General features: G+C 38.7%; 1 protein-coding gene across 1 annotated transcript in view; it reads left to right on the top strand.

Annotated features, from left to right (window-relative positions):
* The first annotated feature begins 712 nt into the window (after nt 1-712).
* USP18 (ubiquitin specific peptidase 18) overlaps nt 713-23,073 on the top strand; it is a 33,556-nt gene continuing 11,195 nt past the window's right edge. The window contains exons 1-4 of the mRNA XM_076007772.1: nt 713-831; nt 5,175-5,439; nt 6,446-6,542; nt 7,490-7,635. Coding sequence (XP_075863887.1) covers nt 5,382-5,439; nt 6,446-6,542; nt 7,490-7,635 — 301 coding nt within the window. The 5' untranslated portion in view covers nt 713-831; nt 5,175-5,381. The remainder of the gene's footprint in view (nt 832-5,174; nt 5,440-6,445; nt 6,543-7,489; nt 7,636-23,073) is intronic.

Genomic DNA, 23,073 nt, shown 5'->3' with positions numbered 1-23,073 from the left:
GGCTGAGTGTTAAAATCAATATTTAGTCCCCATTGAGGCCATCTGCCCCTCACTTTTCCTTACATGCATGCCAGTTTCTTCATTTTTACTGGAATTGAAGGACAGGAGGGCCTCTACAGCAGGTACCGTATGAGAAATATTTGGATTCTTAGAAGGTCTTTGAGTTTGGTTACTTCTTCAGCAGGTTCCAGTGAATAAACTGCAGGTAATAAGTTCTGCAAATTACAGAGATAAGGCTTTTGTGGTTATTATTGTTCGAGTACTCTTTTAAGCATACAATGTCTGCTCTTTCATGGTTTTTAAACATCTTGTAAAAGTACCTGACAAGGCAATTCCAGAACCTCTTTGGTGTCATGTAGTGTGCTCTTGACTGATGAAGAATGATGAAACTGGCCCACTATCTTTTTTCTTTGGTGAGATTTCTTTTACATTCTGTTGTACTATAATTACTTCCTGAATACATATATGAAGAATATGAACAAATTTCTCTATACAGGATAGCCTACCTACCATGGCAAAATAAGAACATGGGGCTTTGGGTTAAAAAACAATGTTAAGAATTCAGTTTGGCTAATTTTTTCTCTTAATTCAGTTTGGGAACAGGAGAGCAGTAAATGAAGCCTGGCTCTCGTGGCGCCTGTGCCATGGCGCAGACTGCATGCGTATGGAGCCAGCCCTGACCATCTGTGTTGGTGATTCTTTTTTTTTTTTTTTTTTTTTTTTAGAGACAGTCTCGCTTTGTTGCCCAGGCTAGAGTGAGTGCCGTGGCGTCGGCCTACCTCACAGCAACTTCAAACTTCTGGGCTCAAGCAATCCTTCCTCCTCAGTCTTGTGAGTAGCTGGGACTACTCACCGGGCATGCATCACCATGCCCGGCTAATTTTATCTATATATATTAGTTGGCCAATTAATTTATTTCTATTTATAATAGAGATGGCGTCTAGCTCTTGCTCAGGCTGTTTTCGAACTCCTGACCTCAAGCAATCCACCCGTCTCGGCCTCCGTGTTGGTGATTCTTAAACCATTCATAGCTTTCATCTTCTTTAACCCATTGTCTGTGACAACTGTATGGCATTGATATTTTAAAAACTGGTTTTCCAGTCTGTAAATGTTTCTTCAATCAGATTTCACAGCAGAGAATCCTGACTCAGATTATCATTAATTTACCATGCTGTTAAGTTTAAAAGAGACTGTGGTTATTTTTGCCTGCTCAAATGCTTGAAATACACCATATAGAAGTAGCACACTTAAAGCTACTGGTTTTTTTTTTGTTGTTGTTGTTTGTTTGTTTTTTGGTGCATGGCAGAATATAATTTAGGAAAATTATCTTTAGGAACATGTTTTCTAGAAGTAATGTTTTTTCTGCTATTCATAATGTGGGCAAGTCTCAAAAGTTGAGAGTTTTGTCCTCAACTATTGAATTGAGTGACAGTCTAAAGCGATCCTTTGGACAATAATTTTTAGCTTCTATAAATTGACTAAACATTACAAAGAGCAGTGTTCTTTTTTTTTTTTTTTTGAGACAGAATCTCACTCTGTTGTCTGGGCTAGAGTGCCTTGGTATCAGTCTAGCTCACAACAATTTCAAACTACTGGGCTCAATCCTCCAGCCTCAGCCTCCTGAGTAGCTGGGACTACAGGCACACGCCATTATGCCCGGCTAATTTTTTCTCTATATTTTCTAGTTGGCCAATTAATTTCTTTCTTTTTTTTTGAGACAGAGTCTCACTCTGTTGCCCTGGCTAGAGTGCTGTGGCATCAGCCTGGCTCACAGCAACCTCAAACTCCTGGGCTCAAGCAATCCTTCTGCCTCGGCCTCCCGAGTAGCTGGGACTATAGGCATGCACCACCATGCCTGGCTAATTTTTTCTATATATATTAGTTATCCAATTAATTTCTTTCTATTTATAGTAGAGACGGGGTCTCGCTCTTGCTCAGGCTGGTTTCGAACTCCTGACCTTGAGCAATCTGCCCACCTCGGCCTCCCAGAGTGCTAGGATTACAGGCGTGAGCCACCATGTCCAGCCAAGAACAGTGTTCTTTTTTTTTTTTTTTTTTTTTTTTTTTTTTTTTTTTTTGAGACAGAGTCTCACTTTGTTGCCCAGGCTAGAGTGAGTGCCGTGGCATCAGCCTAGCTCACAGCAACCTCAAACTCCTGGGCTCAAGTGATCTTCCTGCCTCAGCCTCCCGAGTAGCTGGGACTACAGGCATGTGCCACCATGCCCGGCTAATTTTTTTGTATATATATTAGTTGGCCAATTAATTTCTTTCTATATTTATAGTAGAGACGGGGTCTCGCTCTTGCTCAGGCTGGTTTCGAACTCCTGAACTCAAACGATCCGCCCGCCTCAGCCTCCCAGAGTGCTAGGATTACAGGCGTGAGCCACCGCGCCCGGCAAGAACAGTGTTCTTGATTCATTTGTGCACTCTGTGATTTTTGAAGTTTGATTAGTTAGATCAAACTGTACCTTTTCTCTAGACCTTTTCTTTTTTCCCCAGCTTTTTAATATTTTTAGTGTATCTAGATTGAATAATGATTTATTATTGATTTTGTAGTATATATTTTAGAGTTTTTCCTTTTTATTTCAAAATATTAAGGGAGTACAGATGTTTTAAGTTGCATGGATCGCTTTTGTAATGCTTGAGTCTGACTATAGGTGTGCCCGTCACCCAAATAGTGTTCATTGTACCTACCCTTAGGTAGATTTTTGCTCCTCCCCTTTGCTCCTCCTCCCTTATATGATATTTACTCTCTCTCTCTCTCTCTCTCTCTCTCTCTTTTGGCTGCTTCAGGATTCTCTGTTTGTCTTTGATCTTTTTGACAGTTTGATTGTAAGATATCATGGAGTTGTCTTATTTAGATTGAATCTGATTGAGATCTTTGACTTTCCTGGTCCTGGATATTTATATTTTTCCGAGGTTTGGAAATCTTACTGTTATTATTTATTTAAACATACTTTCTCTGCCTTTTCCTTCCTCTTGAACACCAATGAACCATACATTTGCTTTCAAATATTATGCTATAAATTCCATAGCTTTCTTTTTTTTTTTTTTTTTTTGAGACAGAGTCTCACTTTGTTGCCCAGGCTAGAGTGAGTGCCGTGGCGTTAGCCTAGCTCACAGCAACCTCAAACTCCTGGGCTCGAGTGATCCTTCTGCCTCAGCCTCCCGGGTAGCTGGGACTACAGGCATGCGCCACTATGCCCGGCTAATTTTTTTTTTTTTATATATATATCAGTTGGCCAATTAATTTCTTTCTGTTTATAGTAGAGACGGGGTCTCGCTCTTGCTCAGGCTGGTTTTGAACTCCTGACCTCGAGCAATCCGCCCGCCTCGGCCTCCCAAGAGCTAGGATTACAGGCGTGAGCCACAGCGCCCGGCCTATAGCTTTCTTTATTCCTTTTCATTCCCTTTTCTATTTTTGCTTCCAAGTTTATATTTTTAATTAATCTGTCTTTGAGTTCACAGATTCTTTCCTCCGCTTGATCAGTGCTACTGTTGATGTTGTATATTGCATTTTGCATTTATTTATATTTTTTTAGTTCCAGGATTTTTTTATTTTTAAAATTATTTAAAATTTCCTGTTAAATTCTCCTGATAAATTTCTGAATTGTTTCTTTGTCTTTTCTTGAATTTCATAAAGCTTCATTAAAACAGCTTTTTAAAATTTTTTGTGTGGCAATTTTTTCATCTCTGTATCTTTAGGGTCAGTCATTGGCACTTTAATTTGTTCATTTAATGATGTCATGTTTCTTTGATTGATCTCGATCCCCATGGCTATGCATCGATGTCTGTGTATTGACAAAGGTACTTAATCCAGTCTTCACAGTCTGGCTGTTTGGAATCTTCTTTCATCAGTAAGCCTATCTAGAGATTGAGGAGAGGCTAACTGGTGAGAACTCTAAGCTTGTGACTGCTTCATGTCGCAGTTCTCGGGGCACCCTAAGCCCACATCACCATGACTGGAACCCTTTGGCTGCTGAGGCTGGAGCAGCCCTGGATCACACCTGAAGCTCACGGCTGCCAAGACACAGCATGGGGCGTGCCCAAGGCCGGTGGCTGCTGTGGCGGGCCTGCTGCTGAGGGTTATTCAGGGCCCAAGAACACTGCGGTTGGCTGGCAGTGAGACAGGCCAGATCTCAAGTCTGTCTTGCTAGGGCTGTGAGTTATTGTCTGGCACTGGGGTGGGTTGAGAGTGGCCTCTGGGTACTGGCCTAGTGTCAAGAGCAGGCGTCCTCAAACTACGGCCCGCGGGCCACATGCGGCCCGCCAAGGACATTTATCTGGCCTGCTGGGTGTTTTTGCCGCAGCTGCCTGCCCTGCTTAGCAGCCGCCTCGTCCCGGGCCCACAGTGCGCACTCTCCAACGGTCTGAGGGACAGTGAACTGGCCCCCTGTTTAAAAAGTTTGAGGACCCCTGGTCAAGAGAGATTGGGTTCTGCCTGGTACTGAATTTTACTATAGTAGATCAGTACTAGGTTCCAAGGAAAAGTCCTATGCTTACTTCCTTTGCCCCACAAGCAAACAGTGTCTGTCTTCACGCTGCTCTGCCTGGGGTTGGGGGAGTGGTGACAAAGGCAATCCCGTGGCCACTGAGGTTGACACAATATTGGATCACACCCAAAGCCCACTGTCACTGAGACCATCCCAACACTGGGACGTGCCTCCTGCCCGTCGGTGCTACAGCCTGCCTGCTGCTGTTCATCTGAGGCCCACGACTGCCGCAGTCATCAAGCAGTGATGCAGGCCAGAAGACAAGTCTGTCCTGCCAGGCTGCAGGTTCCCTTCTGGGACCGAATGGGTTGAAAGGCTCCCTCTGTGGGAACCAGCCCGGTGTCAGGGGCTGAGGGCTTCAGCCCCATGCTGGGTTTTATAGAGGTGTGCACAGTACTGGGTTGCGAAGCAAAGTCCTATGCTTACTTCCCTCTCCTTCCCCAAGAGGATGTTCAGTGCTAGGATATGGCAGTCCACTCTGAGGAAGAACAGATGGCAACGTGTGGGACCGCGGGCAGGGAATGTCTAGCCTCGTTGCCATTTCCAACCTATAGCTTTATGAGTCAATCTCCCCAAACATTTATTTTCCTCTAAGACTTGGCTCTTTGGAATCATAACTGACTACTTGAATATACTTTCCCCTTTTTCTAACCCTTACCTACCTGCATTGTATATTCACAGAGGTCCCACTGTACCTGGCTCACGCGAGCTCTTCCTGGAAGTGAAGTCGTGCAGTCCCAACCACGGGCCAGGCAGCCTTGGCCTGGGGGTTTTGGAGTGATCACTAACAGGCAAGGTGTTTGGGTTTCTGAGGAGAACCTGCCATCAATCCTGGCTGAATCTCAGTTCGCAGTGGAACCCAGTGAGAAGAAGGACGCGAACGACAACATGAAGAGGGAGAGAGAGCGGCTGAGAGAACATCTCAGCGCCTGGGACTACCCGCACGGTCAGCAGCTCCTTCCCGTTTCCTCTGCCCTGGCATGAGCGCTCTGCCGGCTGTGCTCGAGGCCGTAGAGCTTTGTGGTTAATGGCTCCTGACCTCTCGTGCCTCCGTTTCCGAATCTTTAAAACTAGGATTATAATAGTACCACAGATGCAGGGTTATTGGGAGGATTATGTGGGATAATCTATGGAAACAACTTTGAACCAATGCTGGGCATAACATAGCACTCAGGGTTAGTTCCTGTCTTTACTGTTACCTTTGTACAAGTCTGTCCAGGAGCAATGTGCTCCTGCTGATTTGCGAGCAAAAATCTGTGATCATCTGCTCCCCCCAGATTTTTACTTTCTTATTGTCCTATTTCATATATGCCAAAGCCCTTTCCCCAGGAATTCTGAGATTAATGGTACTCCCTCCCTGTTAATTTGCTCCCTTGTCTCGTTGCTGAGTTGAAGGCTAGGTTGGAAAAGAGGAAGTTGGTTGCTAGGGGTCAGGAGAAATGTGACCTTTAGTTTTCTTATATTCTTGTAAGTTTCTTTTGGCTTTCAGCCTCTCAAGGTGAGTTTAGATTCGGTGCCTCTTCCCTAAAGCTGTTTTCTGATTTCCTCCATCTGTGGTGGACACTGGGCAGGGGCCTCTACCCTGGAGTCCATCACAGACTATCTGGGGAGTTACTCTTGTCCCTGAATTCTACTGACGCCCATTCTGACTCCTATTGTGGAGAACAGTTTGAGAGGAACCCATAATTCTCCCAGTTGTGCTTTATGTAATGATCCTGTCTTTTCCTTTTCTCTTCCAACAATTGCTGTACTCATTTAGCAATGAATCAGATATGTTTTTGGTAACATCTGTCTTTTTCTAATGGACTATTAAAACTTTTCTTGTTATTTAACTTTTTAAGAGTACTTTACAGTATTTTGTGTCCTTAGTAGAGTCTAGGAGAGCATTTGATTTTTAGTTATCTTCTTTATCTAGGCCTTGCCCTCAGAATTTTATCTTCTTCCTTTTATAGGTCTGGTTGGTTTACACAACATTGGACAGACCTGCTGCCTCAACTCCCTGATTCAGCTGTTCATAATGAACAGGGACTTCACCAAGATACTGAAGAGGTAGGACTATAATTCAAGCCGTTGAGCATGAATACTATTTTATGTTTATAAATATTCAGTTATTCACAATGACTTGGACTTTTAGAGATCTTTCAGATCTTTTTCTGCATATTCTGGACTACACGTTAGAATCACCTAAGAAGTTTTAAAAATATGTATTAATAATACTTGATCTCACTCTCAGTTCTTTGGTTTCAGTTGGTCTAGGGTGGGGTCCAGGCATAGGTACTTTTTAAAAGACTCCTCAGGTGATTTTTAAAGCACAGCCAGGACTGTCAGCCACTGGTTTGGCTAAAAGGGAGTTGGGGCTAAACCAGTGTCAGAGAAGTCAGTCAGTGGTCCCCAGCACCCCTCCCCCACATACAAGCCCAGTCATTCTTTAGCGCTCACTTTTTTTAAGGACTAATATTTTGTCACTCATTCTTTTCTGCCCTGTACTTTCTCCTTGTTCCCATCTACTAATGGGCAAATTTCTCTATTTCTCAATGCCTGTAATTAAATGAATCATGCACCAGCATCCTTCATGTTGTCTTTCTTCCCAGGACCTAACTCAGTACTTGCTATTTCAGTCTGGAGTGCTTCAGGCTGGACATTTGCCACTTGTCCTGGATGTGGACCAGGACCTGGTGCATCTGCCTTCACTCCGGTGTGACCGGCGAGCAGGGTGGGGAGGGGGAGGCAGCAGCTGTGCCCATCCTCCTCTCTGGAGGACGCCCCATGCAGCTCTCTCACTGACGTGGGGGCTCTCGACGGTGGCTACACATTGAAATCAACTGGGGAGCTTAAAAATTCTAATAGCTGGGCCCCACTCCCAGAATTCTGATTTAGTTTGTACGGGGAATGGCCTGGATGTGGAGATTTAAAAAAATCCCTCATGCAATTCCAGTGTGCACCCAGCTTCCAGAACTGTGGGTGTAAGGTGGTTTCTGGCTGTTCTTATTTGGCAGGATAACGGTGCCAAGGGGAGCGGAGGAGCAGAAGAGAAGCGTCCCTTTCCAGCTGCTTATGTTGCTCGAGAAGATGCAGGACAGCCGGCAGAAAGCAGTGCACCCCTTGGAGCTAGCCTACTGCCTCCAAAAGTACAGAGTGCCACGTGAGAGTCCCCAGCTCTGCGGATCTGAGGGGTGGGAGCTGGAGAGAGACGGAAAGGAGAGCCGGGCTAAACGGCAGTAAATCAACGCGAGGAAGCTGGGGGACTCAGGACCTCTTGTATTGCAGGCATTGTGTAGATCTGAAATATTCTTAAGAGTCATACATTTTTGCAGGTGCAGAATTGATAATATTTATGAACATATTACGTTCAGACTCACCCTTTTTCTGCTTCTCAGTAGAGTAAGTAAGCCTAAGAACCTCCTCAGAGTTTATTCAGCCACAGGTAAGGAATCCCAGGAAAACAATAAAGGAATAAAAAGGAGAAACCATGTTTTGAAAAAGAATTCATAAATAGGTTAGTTTAAAAACAAATACAGCTTTATTGAGAGATATGTCACATACTGTAAAATTCCCCTGTTCAAAAATGTACAATTCAGGCCGGGCGCGGTGGCTCACGCCTGTAATCCTAGCACTCTGGGAGGCCGAGGCGGGCGGATTGTTCAAGGTCGGGAGTTCGAAACCAGCCTGAGCGAGACCCCGTCTCTACTAAAAAGAGAAAGAAATTAATTGACCAACTAAAAGTATATATACAAAAAAATAGCCGGGCATGGTGGTGCATGCCTGTAGTCCCAGCTACTCGGGAGGCTGAGGCAGGAGGATCGCTTGAGCCCAGGAGTTTGAGGTTGCTGTGAGCTAGGCTGACGCCACGGCACTCACTCTAGCCTGGGCAACAAAAGTGAGACTCTGTCTCAAAAAAAAAAAAAAAAAAAATGTACAATTCAGAGTTTCTTAGTTTATTCACAGAGTTGTGCATCCATCATCATAATCTCATTTTATAACATTCTCACCACACCCAAAAGAAACCTCATACTTATTAGGAGTCACTCCCCCATCCTTCTTTGTTTCATTCTAAGTTCTGTACTTTTAGCTCTTGCATTTAGGTCTGTGTTCATTTAGAGTTAAACTTCATGAGGTATGAGCAGGTGTCCGACTCATTCTTTTGCATGTGAACATCAGTTGGTCAGCCATTTGTCGAAAAGACTATTCTTTCCCCATGGAATTGTTTTGGTGCTCTTGTCAAAAATAATATGCAGCATGAGGACTATAGTCAATAATACTATATTGTACACCGGAAATTTGCTAAGAGAGTAGGTCTTAGGTGCTTTTACCACACATAAAAGGATAACTGTGTGAGATAATGGATATGTTAATTTGCTTGACTGTAGTAATCATTTCGCTGTGTATATGTATATAAAAACATAATGGTGTACACCTTAAATATATACAAGAAAATAAATGTACAGGAGATATTTAATAAACTGATAGTTATAGTTAATAACAATGTACTGTATTCTTGAAAATTGCTGACAATAGATTTTATATGTTCTCATCACGACAAATAAGTATTGAGGTAATGCATACATTAATTAGCTCGACTGGCAATTGTGCAATGTGTATTTTAAAACATCATGTTGTACATAATAGATATATACAATTTTTGTCAATTAAAAAAAGGAAGACAAAAGAACCACCCAATATTTGTAGCCTTTGAAATATGAAAATTAATTGACCATAAAAGTAGGTGTTTATTTCTGGACTTTCAGTTCTATTCTGTTGATCTTTATTCTTATGCTAATACTACACTGTCTTGATTACTATAGCCTTGTAGTAAGTTTTGATATTTGAAATTGTGAGTCCTTCAATTTTGTTCTTTTTCAATATCTTTGTGGCTATTTGGAGCCCCCTGCATTTCCATACAAATATTAGGATCACCTTATCAGTGTACTCAAAAAAAGCCAGCTGGAATTTCGATAGGGATCATGTTGAATCTGTAGCTCTGTTTGGGGAGTATTACCATCTTAGCAATATTAAGTCTTCAGAACCGTAAGTATGGGATGCCTATCCATTTATTTAGGTCTTTTTGAATTCCTTTCAAAAGTGTTTTGTAGTTTCATTGTATGAATTTTGCACTTTTTTTGTTAAATTTATTCCAAAGTATTTTATTTTTAAAAATCCTATTATAAGTGGAACTAATTTTATTTTGAACTGCTCAATGCCAGTGTATAAAAATATATTTGATTTTTATTTATTGATCTTATCTATTGCAATTGTTCTTTTTGTTTTTTGGTTTTTTTTTGGAGACAGAGTCATACTCTTTTGCCTGGGCTAGTGCGTCAGCCTAGCTCACAGCAACCTCAAACTCCTAGGCTCAAGCGGTTCTCCTGCCTCAGCGTCCCAGGTAGCTGGGACTTCAGGCACAGGCCACCATACCTGGCTAATTTTTTCTATTTTTAGTTGTTTGGCTAATTTCTTTCTATTTATAGTAGAGACAGGATCTTGCTCCTGCTCAGGCTGGTCTTGAACTCCTCAGCTCAAGCAATCCTCCTGCCTCGGCCTCCCAGAGTGCTAGGATTACAGGCGTGAGCCAACACACCTGGCCTGTTTTTTTTTTTTTTTTTTTTGGTAGATTCCTTAGGGTTTTCCTTTCACAGGACCATGTTATCTGCAAATAGAGATAGTTTTACTTCTTCCTTTCCAATCTGGATGCCTTTTGTTTATTTATCTTGCCTAATTTCTCTGGCTAGGATCTCCAGTGTACTGTTGAGTAGAAGTGGCAAGAACAGATATCCTTGTGTTGTTCCTGGTCTTAGGAAAAAACATTGAGCATTTCTTAAGTTTTTGGTTTTTTCATAGATGGCTCAGGTTGAAGAGGTTCCATTATATTTCTATTTTGTTGAGTGTTTTTATTATGAAAGGATGTTGGGGTTTTTCAGATACTTTTCTGCATCATTTGAGATGGTCATGTGGTGTTTTTCTTTTTTAATGCTGTATTACATTGATTTTTGTATATTCACCAACTGCGCATTTCTGGAATAGATCCCAGTTGGTCATGGTGTACAAACCTTTCTATATGTTGTTGTATTTAGTTTGTTAGCATTTTTTGAATTTTTTGGTCTACATTAATAAGGGATATGGTCTGTAGATGACTTTTCTTATGATGTCTTTGTCTAATTTTAGTATTAGGTTAATACTAGCCTCAAAGAATCAGTCAGGAATGTTCCTTCTATTTTTTGCAAGAGTTTTCAAAGGGATAACTGTTAATTTTTTTAAATGTTTGGTAGAATTTACCAGTTAAGCCATCCAAACCTGGATTTTTGTGTGTGTGAGAAGTTTCAAAATTACTGATTTAATCTCTTTACTTGTTACAGGTCTATTCAGATATTCTATTTCTTCTTTATATAGTTTGTTCTACTATTGTCATATAAATTGTGCATTTATACATTATAAACATGTCAACATAGTTTTATAATTATTACTTTATGTCATTGTCTTTTAAATCAGATACAAGAAAACAAGAGTTACAATCAAAAATAAGTTTGTTATTTTTTAGATTTTCCTCTGTAGTTACTTTTACCAGTACTTTTAATTTTTGTGTGCATTCAAGTTAATATCTAGTATCCTTTTATTTTAGCTAAAAGGACTCTGTTTAGTGTTTCTTATAAGGCAACTCTGTTATGAACATTCTCAGTTTTTAAGAATGTCTTAATTTCTTCATTTTTGAAGGAGAGTTTTGCTGATTATAGAATTCTTCCTCTTATACAGGAAGAGTAAGTTATGGTGTTCTATTGCACAGTAGGGTGATGATGGTTAATAATAAGGTATAGTGTATTACAAAATAGCTACAAAAGAGATTTTCAAACATTCTCACCACAAAGAAATGATAAATCCATGAGGTGATGGTAATGCTACATATCCTGATTCCATTATTATGCAACATATATAATTGAAACATCAAATTGTACCCCATATGCACATTTACAATGTGTCAATTTAAAAATAATTTTTTACATCTAGCAAATCATTTTGTGAATATTTACAAACTGATTCTAAAGTTAATATTGACAGACAAAATATGCAGAATGGCCAACATAATATCTGAGGAGAAGAATATAATCAAAGGACTGACACTACCCAACTGTAAAACTTACTTTAAAGCTATAGTAATCAAGATACTGTGGTATTGGCAAAAGAATAGACAAATAGATCAACAGAAAGGCCAAAAATAGACCCATATATATTGAATCAACTTACCTTCCACAAAAGAGCAAAGGCAATGCCATAGAGCAAACATAATCGTTTCAACAAATGGTGCAGAAAGAACTAGACATACACATGCAAAAAAAAAAGTCTGGACACAGACCTTACATCCTTCACAAAAATTAACTGAAAATGTTCTAAATGTGAAGTGCAAACCTATAAAACTGCCAGAAGATAACATAGAAGAAAATTTAGATGGCCTTGGGTATGATGACTTTTTAGATAAATACCAAAGGCATAATACATTAAAAAAAAAAAAGAAAGAATTGACCGAATAGTATTCCTTTGAGTATGGTGCCTATAGTTGAAAACAATGTATTGTAAATTTCAAAATAGCTAGAAGTCTTGAAATGTTTTCAACACAAAGAAATGATAAATGCTTGAGGTGATAAATATCCTAAATAGCCAGACTTTATCATTACATTTTCTATGCATATAACAAAATATCACATGTACCCCCATAAATATGTACAAATATTATGTATTAAATATCACATGTATCCCCATAAATATGCACAAAATATCACATGTACCCCCATAAATATGTACAAATATTATGTATTCATTTTTAAAAGTCAATAGGTCTTGAGCCCAAGGGAATTTGTTACAGCAAAATGAAAACATTAAAAACTTCTGGGGCCGGGCGCTGTGGCTCACGCCTGTAATCCTAGCTCTTGGGAGGCTGAGGCGGGCGGATTGCTCAAGGTCAGGAGTTCAAAACCAGCCTGAGCAAGAGCGAGACCCCGTCTCTACTATAAATAGAAAGAAATTAATTGGCCAACTGATATATATATATAAAAAATTAGCTGGACATGGTGGCGCATGCCTGTAGTCCCAGCTACTCGGGAGGCTGAGGCAGGAGGATCGCCTGAGCCCAGGAGTTTGAGGTTGCTGTGAGCTAGGCTGACGCCACGGCACTCACTCTAGCCTGGGCAACAAAGCGAGACTCTGTCTCAAAAAAAAAACAAAAAAACTTCTGACATCTCAAAAAAAAGAAAAAGAATTTATAACCTAGATTTGCCATGAATTTGTCATATATGGCCTTTATTATTAATATTTTGAAGTATGTTCCTTCTATACCAAGTTTGATGAAGATTTTTATCATAAAGGGATGTTGAATTTTGTCAAAAGTTTTTTCTGCATCTATTAAAATGATCATATAGCTTTTGTCTTTTTGTTAATGTGATGTATTACATTTATTGATTTGCATATGTTGAATCATCCTTGCTTGATCATTGTGAATGATCTTTTTGATGTGCTACTGAATTCCACTTGCTAGTATCTTGTTGAGAATTTTTTCATCTGTATTATTCAGGGATATTTGATTCTTTTTTTTATGTAGAGCAGAGAAATGTAGTTTTCTTTTTGTGTTTTGTAGTTACCTGGTTTTGGAATTGGTAATTCTGGTCTGCCTCATAAAATGAATTTGGAAATATCCTTCCTTGTAAATTTTCTGGAATAGTTTGGGAAGAATTGGTAGTAGTTCTTCTTCCTCCTCTTTTTTTTGTTTTTGTTTTTTGGAGATAGACTCTTGCTCCGTCATCTTGGGTAGAGTATAATGGCATGATCATAGCTCACTGCAACCTCAAGCTCCTGGGCTCAAATGATCCTCCTGCCTCAGCATCTCAATTAGCTGGGACTGCAGGTGTGTGCCACCATATCCAGCTAATTTTTTCTTTTTTGATAAAGACAGGGGCTTGCTCTTGTGCAGGCTGGTCTTGAACTCCTGACCTCAAGTGATCCTCATGCCTTGGCCTCTCAGAGTGCTAGGATTACAGGTGTGAGCCACCGCGCCCAGCCTAGTTCTTTAAATGTGTGGTAGAATTCAACAGTGAAGCTCTCAGGTCCTGTCCTTTTTGTTAATGGAAGACTGTTTATTACTGATTCAATTTCCTCACTCATTACGATCTGTACCAGTTTTCTATTTCTTTATGATTTAATCTTGGTAGGTTGTATTTGTCCAGGAATTTATCAATTTCTTCTGTGTTCTCAAATTTGTTAGCATATAGTTGTTTATAATACTCTCTTATGATCCTTTGGTTTTTTTTGAGACAGAATCTCACGGTGTTGCTCAGGCTAGAGTGCTGTGGCATCAGCCTAGCTCACAGCAACCTCAAACTCCTGGGCTCAGGCAATCCTTCTGTCTCAGCCTCCCGAATAACTGGGAGTACAGGCATGCACCACCATGCCCAGCTAATTTTTTCTCTCTATATATTTTTAGTTGGCCAATTAATTTCTTTCTGTTTTTAGTAGAGACAGGGTCTCGCTTTTGCTCAGGCTGGTTTCGAACTCCCCTTGAGCGATCCGCCCGCCTTGGCGTCCCAGAGTGCTAGGATTACAGGCGTGAGCCACCTCGCCTGGCCTCTTATGATCCTTTGTATTTCTGCAGTTGTAATGTCTATTTTTCATTTCTGATTTTATTTAGTTATTTGGATCTTTTCTCATTTTTTCTTTGTTAGTGCAACTAAAGATTTGTTGATTTTATCTTTTTATAAAATTAATCTTTGCTTCACTGATACTTTGAACTTTTTTAGTCTTTATTTTGTTTATTTCCACTCTGACGCTTATTATTTCCTTCCTTCTACCAGTTTTGGGTTGGGTTTCTTCTTGTTTTTCTACTTCTTTGAGCTGCATGGTCACATGGTCTAATAGAAATCTTTCTTCTTTTTTGATGTAGTCATTTCATGCCATGAACTTCTATCTTAGAATTGGTTTCACTGTGTCCCACAGGTTTTGTGGTATGATATATTTAGGTCATTAAATAGAAAATGTCCAATTTTGAATCAAAACTTTAGTTTATCATATCTCAAACAAGAAGCAGTGCAATTAATCAAAGTATGTGCCGAAACTATTAACACAGCTTTGCCATCTTGATGGTAACTTGCTTATGCCAGCAGCACAAAAGCCTGGAGAGCAAATGGCGATGAAATCGTGAAAAGCATTTCCACAGCTTGTTGAGAATTGAGTATTTTCCCTTGGAAGAAGTGGTCCAGATCCTGGAAGAAGTGGTAGTCAGTCAGTGCAAGATCTGGTGAATATTGTAGATGACAGAGAGTTTCCAAGTCCAGCTTCTGTAGTTTGAGCAGCATTATTTTTCGTGATGTGGTCTTGCAAGAGGATTGGCCTGTCTCTATTCATCAATCTTGGCTGCTTAATCACAAGCATCCTCATCATTTTGTCCAATTAGTTGCAGGCGACATCTGCTGTAATCACTTGACCAGGTTTCATGAAGCTGTAGTGGATAATAGCAGTGCTGGACCACCAGACAGACACCATTAGTTTTTTTGATGAATATTCAGCTCTGGACTGTGTTGTGGCACTTCATCTTTAACTAACCATTGTGCCAAACACTTGAGATTGTCAAAAAGAACCCGTTTTTCATCACATGTAACAATTTGGTGTAGAAATGGTTTGCCTTTATGTCATGACAGCAAAGAAAGGCAAGCTTCAGGAGGATTTCTCTTTTGATACATGCAGTTCCCATCTATCCAGCTTCTTGCTGATTTGTTTCGAACTGTCCAATATTGTTGGAATAGTAAGCTGTTAGATGGAATGTTCTGAAAATATCTATTAGGTCCATTTGGTTTATGGTGCAGTTTATGTCTGTTTCCTGGTTGATTTTCTGTCTGGATTATCTATCCATTGTTAAGACTGGTGTGTTGAAGTCCCCTACTATTATTGTATTGCAGTATATTTCTCCCTTTAGCTATAATAACATTTGATTAATATATTTGGGTCCTCCAAATATATGTTGGGTGCATATATATTTACAATTGTTATATCCTCTTTTGAATTGATCACTGTATTATTATAATGACCTCTTTGTCTCTTTTTATAGTTCTGACTTAAAGTCTACTTTATCTACTATAAGTATCTCTATTCCTGTTTGCTTTTGGTTTCTGTTTGTGGAATATATGTTCCCATCCCTTCACTTTCAGTCTATGTTTGTCTTTAACAGTGAGTTGAATCTCTTGTAGGCAGCGTATAGCTGAGTCTATTTTTTTTTTTTTAAATCCATCCAGCCACTCTGCATCTTTTAATTGGAGAATTTAATCTATTTACATTCAAGATTATTATTGACAGATAAACATTTACTCCTGCCAGTTTGTTACTTGTTTTCTGATTGTTGTTGCTGGAGCTTTGATTGGAATTACATTGAATCTATAGATAAAGTGGGAAGAACTTGAAAATCTTGATGATATTGAGTCTTCCTGTCCATGAACATGGAATATCTCTCCATTTATTTAGCTCTTTAATTTCTTTCATAAGAGTTTTGTAGTTTTCCTCATATAGATCTTGTACTTATTTTGCTAGATTTATACCAAAATATTTCATTTTCTTGAGTGCTAATAAAAATGAAACTGTGCTTAAATCTCAGATTCCACTGGTTCATTGCTGGTATATATATGGAGGAAATTGACTTTTGCATATTAACCTTGTATCTTGAAACCTTGCTATAATCAGTTATTAGTTCTAGGAGTTTTTTGGTTGATTTTTTTCAGATTTTACATATAGATTATCCTGTCATCTGTGAACAAAGATAGTTTTATTTCTTTCTTACCAATCAGTATACATTTTATTTTTTTCTTGTAGTATTGCATTAGCTAGGAGTTTTATGATATTGAAAGGAGTTCTGAGAGAGAACTTCCTTGTTTCTCACCACCAAATATGGTGTCAGCTGAAGGTTTTTGGTTGATGTTTCTTATCAAGTTATGGAAGTTCCCCTCTATTCCTATTTTGATAACATGTTTTATTGTAAATTGATGTTAGATTTTGTCAAATGCTTTTTCTACATCTGTTGATATGAACAGGTGAATTTTGTTCTTTAGCCTGTTGATGTGATGGATAACATTAGTTAATTCCAAAAATTGAACTAGCCTTTCATACCTGTGATAAATCCCATTTGGTCATGGTATATAATTCTTTTTATTTTTAAATTTTAAAAATAGAACGTATATTTTTAAGGTTACAACATGATGTTTTGATGTACATGTACATATACATATAGTGGAATGATTACTGCAGTCAAGCTAGTTAACATATCCATCTCTTCACATAATTACCTTTTTTTTGGTATTGAGAGCACCTGAAATCTACTCTCTTAGCTAATTTCCAGCATACATTATTATTAACTATAGTCATGCTGTACATTAGATCTCTAGACTTTTAAAAATCATATCTAATTATAACCTTGTACCTTCTGACCAACATCTCACCATTTTCCTCACCTTTCATCCTGGTAAACATTATATGCCTTGCTTCTATGTGTCTGACATTTTTAGATTCCACATATGAACAAGAACATGCAGTATTTTTCTTCTGTGTCTGGCTTATTTTACTTGGCATAATGTTCCCCTACCTAGTTCATTTATGTTGTCACAAATGTCAGGGGCTCCTTTTTAAAGGCAGAATAATATTGCAGTGTATTTACATAGCCCACTTTCTTTATCCATTCATCCACCGATGGACACTTAGATTTTTTTCCATATCTTGTATATTGTAAGTAGTGCTGCAGAGAACATGGGAGTGCATTATCTCTAAGAGGTGCTCTTTTGTTTTCCTTTGGATATATACCTAGAATAGGGATTGTTGAGTCATATGGTATTTTTATTTTTAATTTTTTGAGGAACCTTCATACTGTTTTCCGTAGTAGCAGAACCAACTTACATTTCACCAGTGGTTTACAAAGGTTTCCTTTTCTCCATACCCTGACCAATACTTGTTATCTCTAGTCTTTTTGATAATAACCATCCTAACAGATATGAGGTGATACGATGCTTCACTGTGGTTTTGATTTGCACTTCCCTGTGATTAGTGATGTTGAGTACCTTTTTGTATACCTGTTGAGTGTTTGTCTATCTTCTTTAGAGAGGTGTCTATTTAGGTTCTTACCCCATTTTAATTGGGTTCTTTGTTTTAGCTATTGAGTTATGTGAGTTCCTTATATATTTTACATATTAATCCCTTATTAGACGTATGGTTTGCAAATATTTTCACCCAATCCATAGGGTGCATTTTCATGTTGTTGATTGTTTCTTTTACTGTTCAGAAGCTTTCTAGTTTGATGTAAACTCATTTATTTTTGTTTTTGTTGCCTGGGATTTTGGTGCCATATCTAAGAAATCATGCCCAGTCCAGTGCCTAGAAGCTTTCCCCAATGTCCAAGAGCTTTATGGTTTCAGATCTTATGTTAGGTATTTAATTCATTTTGAGCTCATTTTTGTGTATGGTGTAAGATAAAGGTCCAGTTTCATACTTTTGCATGTGGATATGTAGTTTTCTCAACACCATTTATCGAAGAGACTGTCCTTTCCCTGTTTTGCCTTTTTCTTGTGCCCTTATTGAAAATTGGTTGATTGCATATCCTTGGATTTATTTCTGAGCTCTTTATTCTCTTCTGTTCATCTATTTGTCTGTTTTTATGCCAGTTCTATATTGTTTTGATTCCTATAGCTTTATCATATAATTTGAAATCAGGTAATGCCTCCAACTTTGTTTTTCTTTCTCAGGATCACTTTGGCTATTCAGGCCCTTTTGTGATGCCATACAAATTTTAAAATAATTTTTTCCTACTTCTGTGAAAAAAATGTCATTGGATTTTGATAGGGATTACATTGAATCTGCATATCACTTTGGGTAGTAAGGAAATTTTAACAATATTAATTCTTTCAATGTATGAACATGAGATATCTTTGCATTTATTTTCATCAAGGTTTTATAGTTTTCTGTGTATAGCTTTTTCATCTTCCTGGTTAATTATTAATTTTGATACTATCATAGATGAGATTATTTTCTTTATTTCTTTTTTGGATGTATCATTATTGGTATAAAGAAATTCAGCTGATTTTTGTATGTTGATTTTGTATCTTGCAAATTTACTGAATTCATTTATTGGCTCTAACAGCTTTTTTTTGGTGGAGTCTTTTGGGTTTTCTATATATAGGATCATGCTATCTGCAAATAAGGATGGTTTTACTTCTTCCTCCCTGATTTGTTTGCCTTTTATTTATTTTTCCTGTCTGATATTCTTGCTAGTATGTCCATACTATGTTGAATAGAAATGGTTGGAGTAGACATCCTTCGCTTATACCAGATCTTGGAGGAAAAGTTTTCAGATTTTCCCCACTGATTATGATATTAGCTATGGGCTTTTTATAAATGGTCTTTATTATGCTGAGGAAATTTCCTTCTATACCTAATTTCTTGAGGTTTTCTTTTTTTCCATCATGAAATGATGTTGAACTTTGTCAAATGCATTTTCTGCTTTAAGATGACCATGTAGTTTTTATTTTTATTCTGTTAATGTGGTATATTACATTAATTGATTTACATATGGTAAACCAACCTTGCATCCCAGGGATAAATCCCACTTGGTCATGCGGTATAATCTTTTTGATGCCTTGTTGAATTTAGTTTGCTAGTATTTTATTGAGGATTTTAGCATCTAGGTTCATCAGAGATGTTGGCCTGTATTTTTGTTTTGTTTTGGGTTTTTTGGTGTTGTTTTTGTTGTTTTCTTGTGGTATCTTTGTCTGGCTTTGGTATCAAGGTAATGCTTGCCTCATTAAATGAGTTTCAAAGTAGTACCTCTAGTTCTATTTTTTGGAATAGTTTAAGAAGGATTGGTTTTAATTCTCCTTTGAATGTTTGGTAGCTGAAGCCATCTGGTTTTTGCCTTTTCTTTGTTAGGAAGTTTGTGAGTACTGATTCTCCTTACTCATTATTGGTCTGTTCAGACTATATATATATTATTTTAGCATATTATGGGGGTACAAATGTTTAGGTTACATGTGTTGCCTTTCTCCCACTTTCCCTCCTAGAGAGACCTTATATTTTTTTTATTGATTCAGTCATGGTAAATTGTATGTTTCTAGGAATTTATCATTTCCTTTAGGTTATCCAATTTGTTGGCATATGACTGTTCATGATAATTTCTTATAATCCTTTTTAATTCTGAAGTGTCAATTGTAACTCCTCCTCTTTTATTTCTGTTTTTATTTATTGATTATTCTCTTTTTTCCTAGTTATTCTGGCTGAGGCATTGTTGATTTTATTTTTTTGAAAAAACTCTTAATTTTGTTGAGTTTTCTAGTTTTTCTGTTTTCTACTTGATTTGCTTCAGCTCTAATATTTATTATTTCCTTCTTTCTGCAAGCCTTGGGTTTAGTTTGTTCTTTTTCTAGTTCATTAACAAGTAAAGTTATGTTGTATATTTTAGGTCTTTTTAATGTAGTCATTCATCACTAGAAAATTCTCCCTTAGTACTGGTTTTTCTGCATCCCATAAGTTTAGGTGAGTTGTGTTTTCCTTTTTATTCATCTCAAAATATTTTAAAAATTCCCTTTCAATTTTCTTTCTGACCCAGTGGTTGTTCTTGAGTGTGTTATTTGCTTCCACATATTTGTAAATTTTCCTATTTTATTGCTGTTATTAATTTCTAGTTTCATTCCATTGTGGTTGGAAAAGATACTTGAAATGATTTTATTCTTAAATTTCACAAGGCTTGTTTTATGACTTAACATGAGATCTATCCTAAAGGTGTTCTGTGTGCACTTGAGGTAAATCTGTATTTTCTTTTGGGTGGAAAGTTCTGTATATGTCTCATAGATCCATTTGGTCTTTTTTTTTCTTTTTGAGACAGAGTCTTACTCTGTTGCCCTGGCTAGAGTGCTGTGGCATCAGCCTAGCTCACAGCAACCTCAAACTCCTGGGCTCAAGCGATCCTTCTGCCTCAGCCTCTTGAGTAGCTGGGACTACAGGCATGTGCCACCATGCCCGGCTAATTTTTTCTATATATTTTTAGTTGGCCAATTAATTTCTTTCTATTTTTAGTAGAGACAGGGTCTCCTCTTGCTCAGGCTGGTTTTGAACTCCTGACCTTGAGCGATCCTCCTGTCTCGGCCTCCCAGAGTGCAGTCCATTTGTTCTTAAGTGTTGTTCAAGTTCACTATTTCTCTGCCAATTTTCTGTCTTATATTCTATTATTGAGAGTGATATATTGAAGTCTCTTACTATTAATATTATTGTATTGTTGTCAACTTGTCCTTTTAGATCTGTCAATATTTATTTTTGGGGAAGAAATGTGGAAAGTACCCACATACCCATCCAGGCTCTCAGGAGACTGCTGATCGCCTGCTCTGTCAGCTTCCAGATGGATAGAAGCCCTAGGACAGCGGCTGCAAATGTGCAAACTCCTTTCAGGGAGAAGCTGGAAGCTGGGCATTTTTGCCTATTTTCTCTCCACTGAGCCTGACAGACTCAGTGGATAGATGCTGGAAGTGCTTGTATGCCGATTTAAAACCTATTCTTTGGTATTTGTGCTCCTGGGGGACTCATGAACAAAGAGTCCCTTCAGCTCCCAAAATGAGGTGAGTTTAGGAGCTAGTCCTTTGTGTGAGAGCAATAAAAGTTGTGTCCTTGATGTGTGGACAGTCTGCATCCAAGCAGAAGTTGGAGACCTGATTTTATTCCAGAGCAAGCCATGGGAAGAGCCCATAGGTTCCTGGAAATCTATTGTTGACTTGCCCCACTCGCTTCTAGATGCGGGCTAGTTAGAAGCCCATCCTCAGACAGCAGATGGAAAAGTGTGCAGACAAACCTCCTCCAGGGAAGAAGCTGGGAGCTGGTTTCCTCTGTGCTAAGCCCAGGGGTGCAGCTGCATCAAGGGCTCACATGCCCACTTAAAACTGTACCTTTGCTCTCTGTGGCCCCTGGGGATTTGAGCATGCTGGCCCATGTGTGCTCCCAGAGCTAGGTGATGTAGGAGCCAAACTCTTGGGTGGGAACCATAAGAAGTTGAGGCACTGTATGTGTGGCCCCAACCCTTCACCCCTCAGGAAGCTGAGAGTTGGGGATTCCCTCCTGATTGTCTAGGACGGGGTTTGTGGCGTGAGTGTGTCTCAGCTTTTTTGATCCATTTTGGTGTGGATATTTTCTTCATTACCCCACGTGTGGGATTCTCTCAACTAGATTCTGCACTTTTTCTCTGAGGGAATTGATCTGTGTGTGGATGTTTTTTCAGTGTGTCCATGGAAGGAGGGAACATAGCAGCCTCCTACTCCACCATCTTGCTTACGTCACATTTTATGTTCTTTTTGTACATAGATGGATTGATTTGCTCATATTTTGTTGAGAACTTTTGCATTTATGTTCATGAGAGATACTGGTTTCTAGGTTTTTTCTTGTAATGTCTTTGTCTCGTTTGGGTATTAGGATAATAGAAAGAGTTAGGAAGTATTCTATTCTGCTTTTATCTTCTGGAAGAGATTGTAGAAAAGTAGTAGTGAACTCATCTGGGCACTGTGTTCATTTTCCCTTCCATTTCTCAGTCTGCATAATCTCAATTGACCTATCTCCAAGTTTCCTGATTCTTTATTCTACCAACTTGAATTTGCAGTTGACGTCTAGTGAATTTTTTATTTCATCTGTTGTATTTGTGGAACTCAAGAATTTCTATTTGGTCCTTTTAAAATAATTTTTCCTTATTGATATTCTTTATTTGGTGGGACATCATTTTCATACTTTCTTTTAATTCTTTTGCCATGTTTTTCTTTAGTTCTTTGGATATATTATAATAGCCAATCTAAAGTCTTTGTTTAATAAGGCCAACATCTGGGTCTTCTCAATGACAATTTCTACTGATTGCCTTTTTTCCTGTGTGTGGGCCATGCCTTTTGTTTCATTGTATGCCTTGTATTTTTTGTTAAAAATGAAAGTTTTGGATAATGTGGCAACATTGGACATCAGAGACCCCCCACACCAAGGCTATTGTTGTTCTTCTTTTTATTGTCTTTTTGTCGTTGTTGCTCTTTGTTTAGTGACTTTCCTGAACTGATTCTGTAAAGCCTACAGTCCCTAGAGTGTGTGGCCACTGAAGTCTCTGAAGTTAGCTCAGTGGTCAGATAATAATTGGTCAGAGATGTCCTTAAATGCCTTGAACCAGTAAGTCTCCCACAGTTTGCAAGGGCCTCTCTGTGTCTGCCAGGGCACACTTTCAAAGCTCGAGGGGCAGTTTATGACTCTGTATTAGACTTTAGTTCTTTCTTGCACATGACCCCAATGTCAGCCAGAGGTGAGAGATTGGGGCCCTCTCAGGTCTGTCTTGGGCATGCAAGTGGACTTCTAGATCTCTAGAAACATGTCAGTGCTTTTCCAGAGACTTCTGTGAACATCTCATTCCCCAGATCTTTCAAGTTTTTTGCCAGGTTTTTGTTTACCCAAGTGACACTGTGGCCTTAGGTAACTGAATTGTTGAACAATTTTTACTGAGTTTTTTCCACAAATGCCCAGGGGATAGGGATTTTCTTCTGAGTGAGCTCAAGTCAGGCCAAACAATGACAAC

This window comes from Microcebus murinus, chromosome 10 (genome assembly GCF_040939455.1).
Source record: "Microcebus murinus isolate Inina chromosome 10, M.murinus_Inina_mat1.0, whole genome shotgun sequence".
Taxonomy (NCBI): Eukaryota; Metazoa; Chordata; class Mammalia; order Primates; family Cheirogaleidae; genus Microcebus; species Microcebus murinus.
Note: the sequence above shows the minus strand (reverse complement) of the source record. Positions and strands in the feature narration are given on the sequence as shown.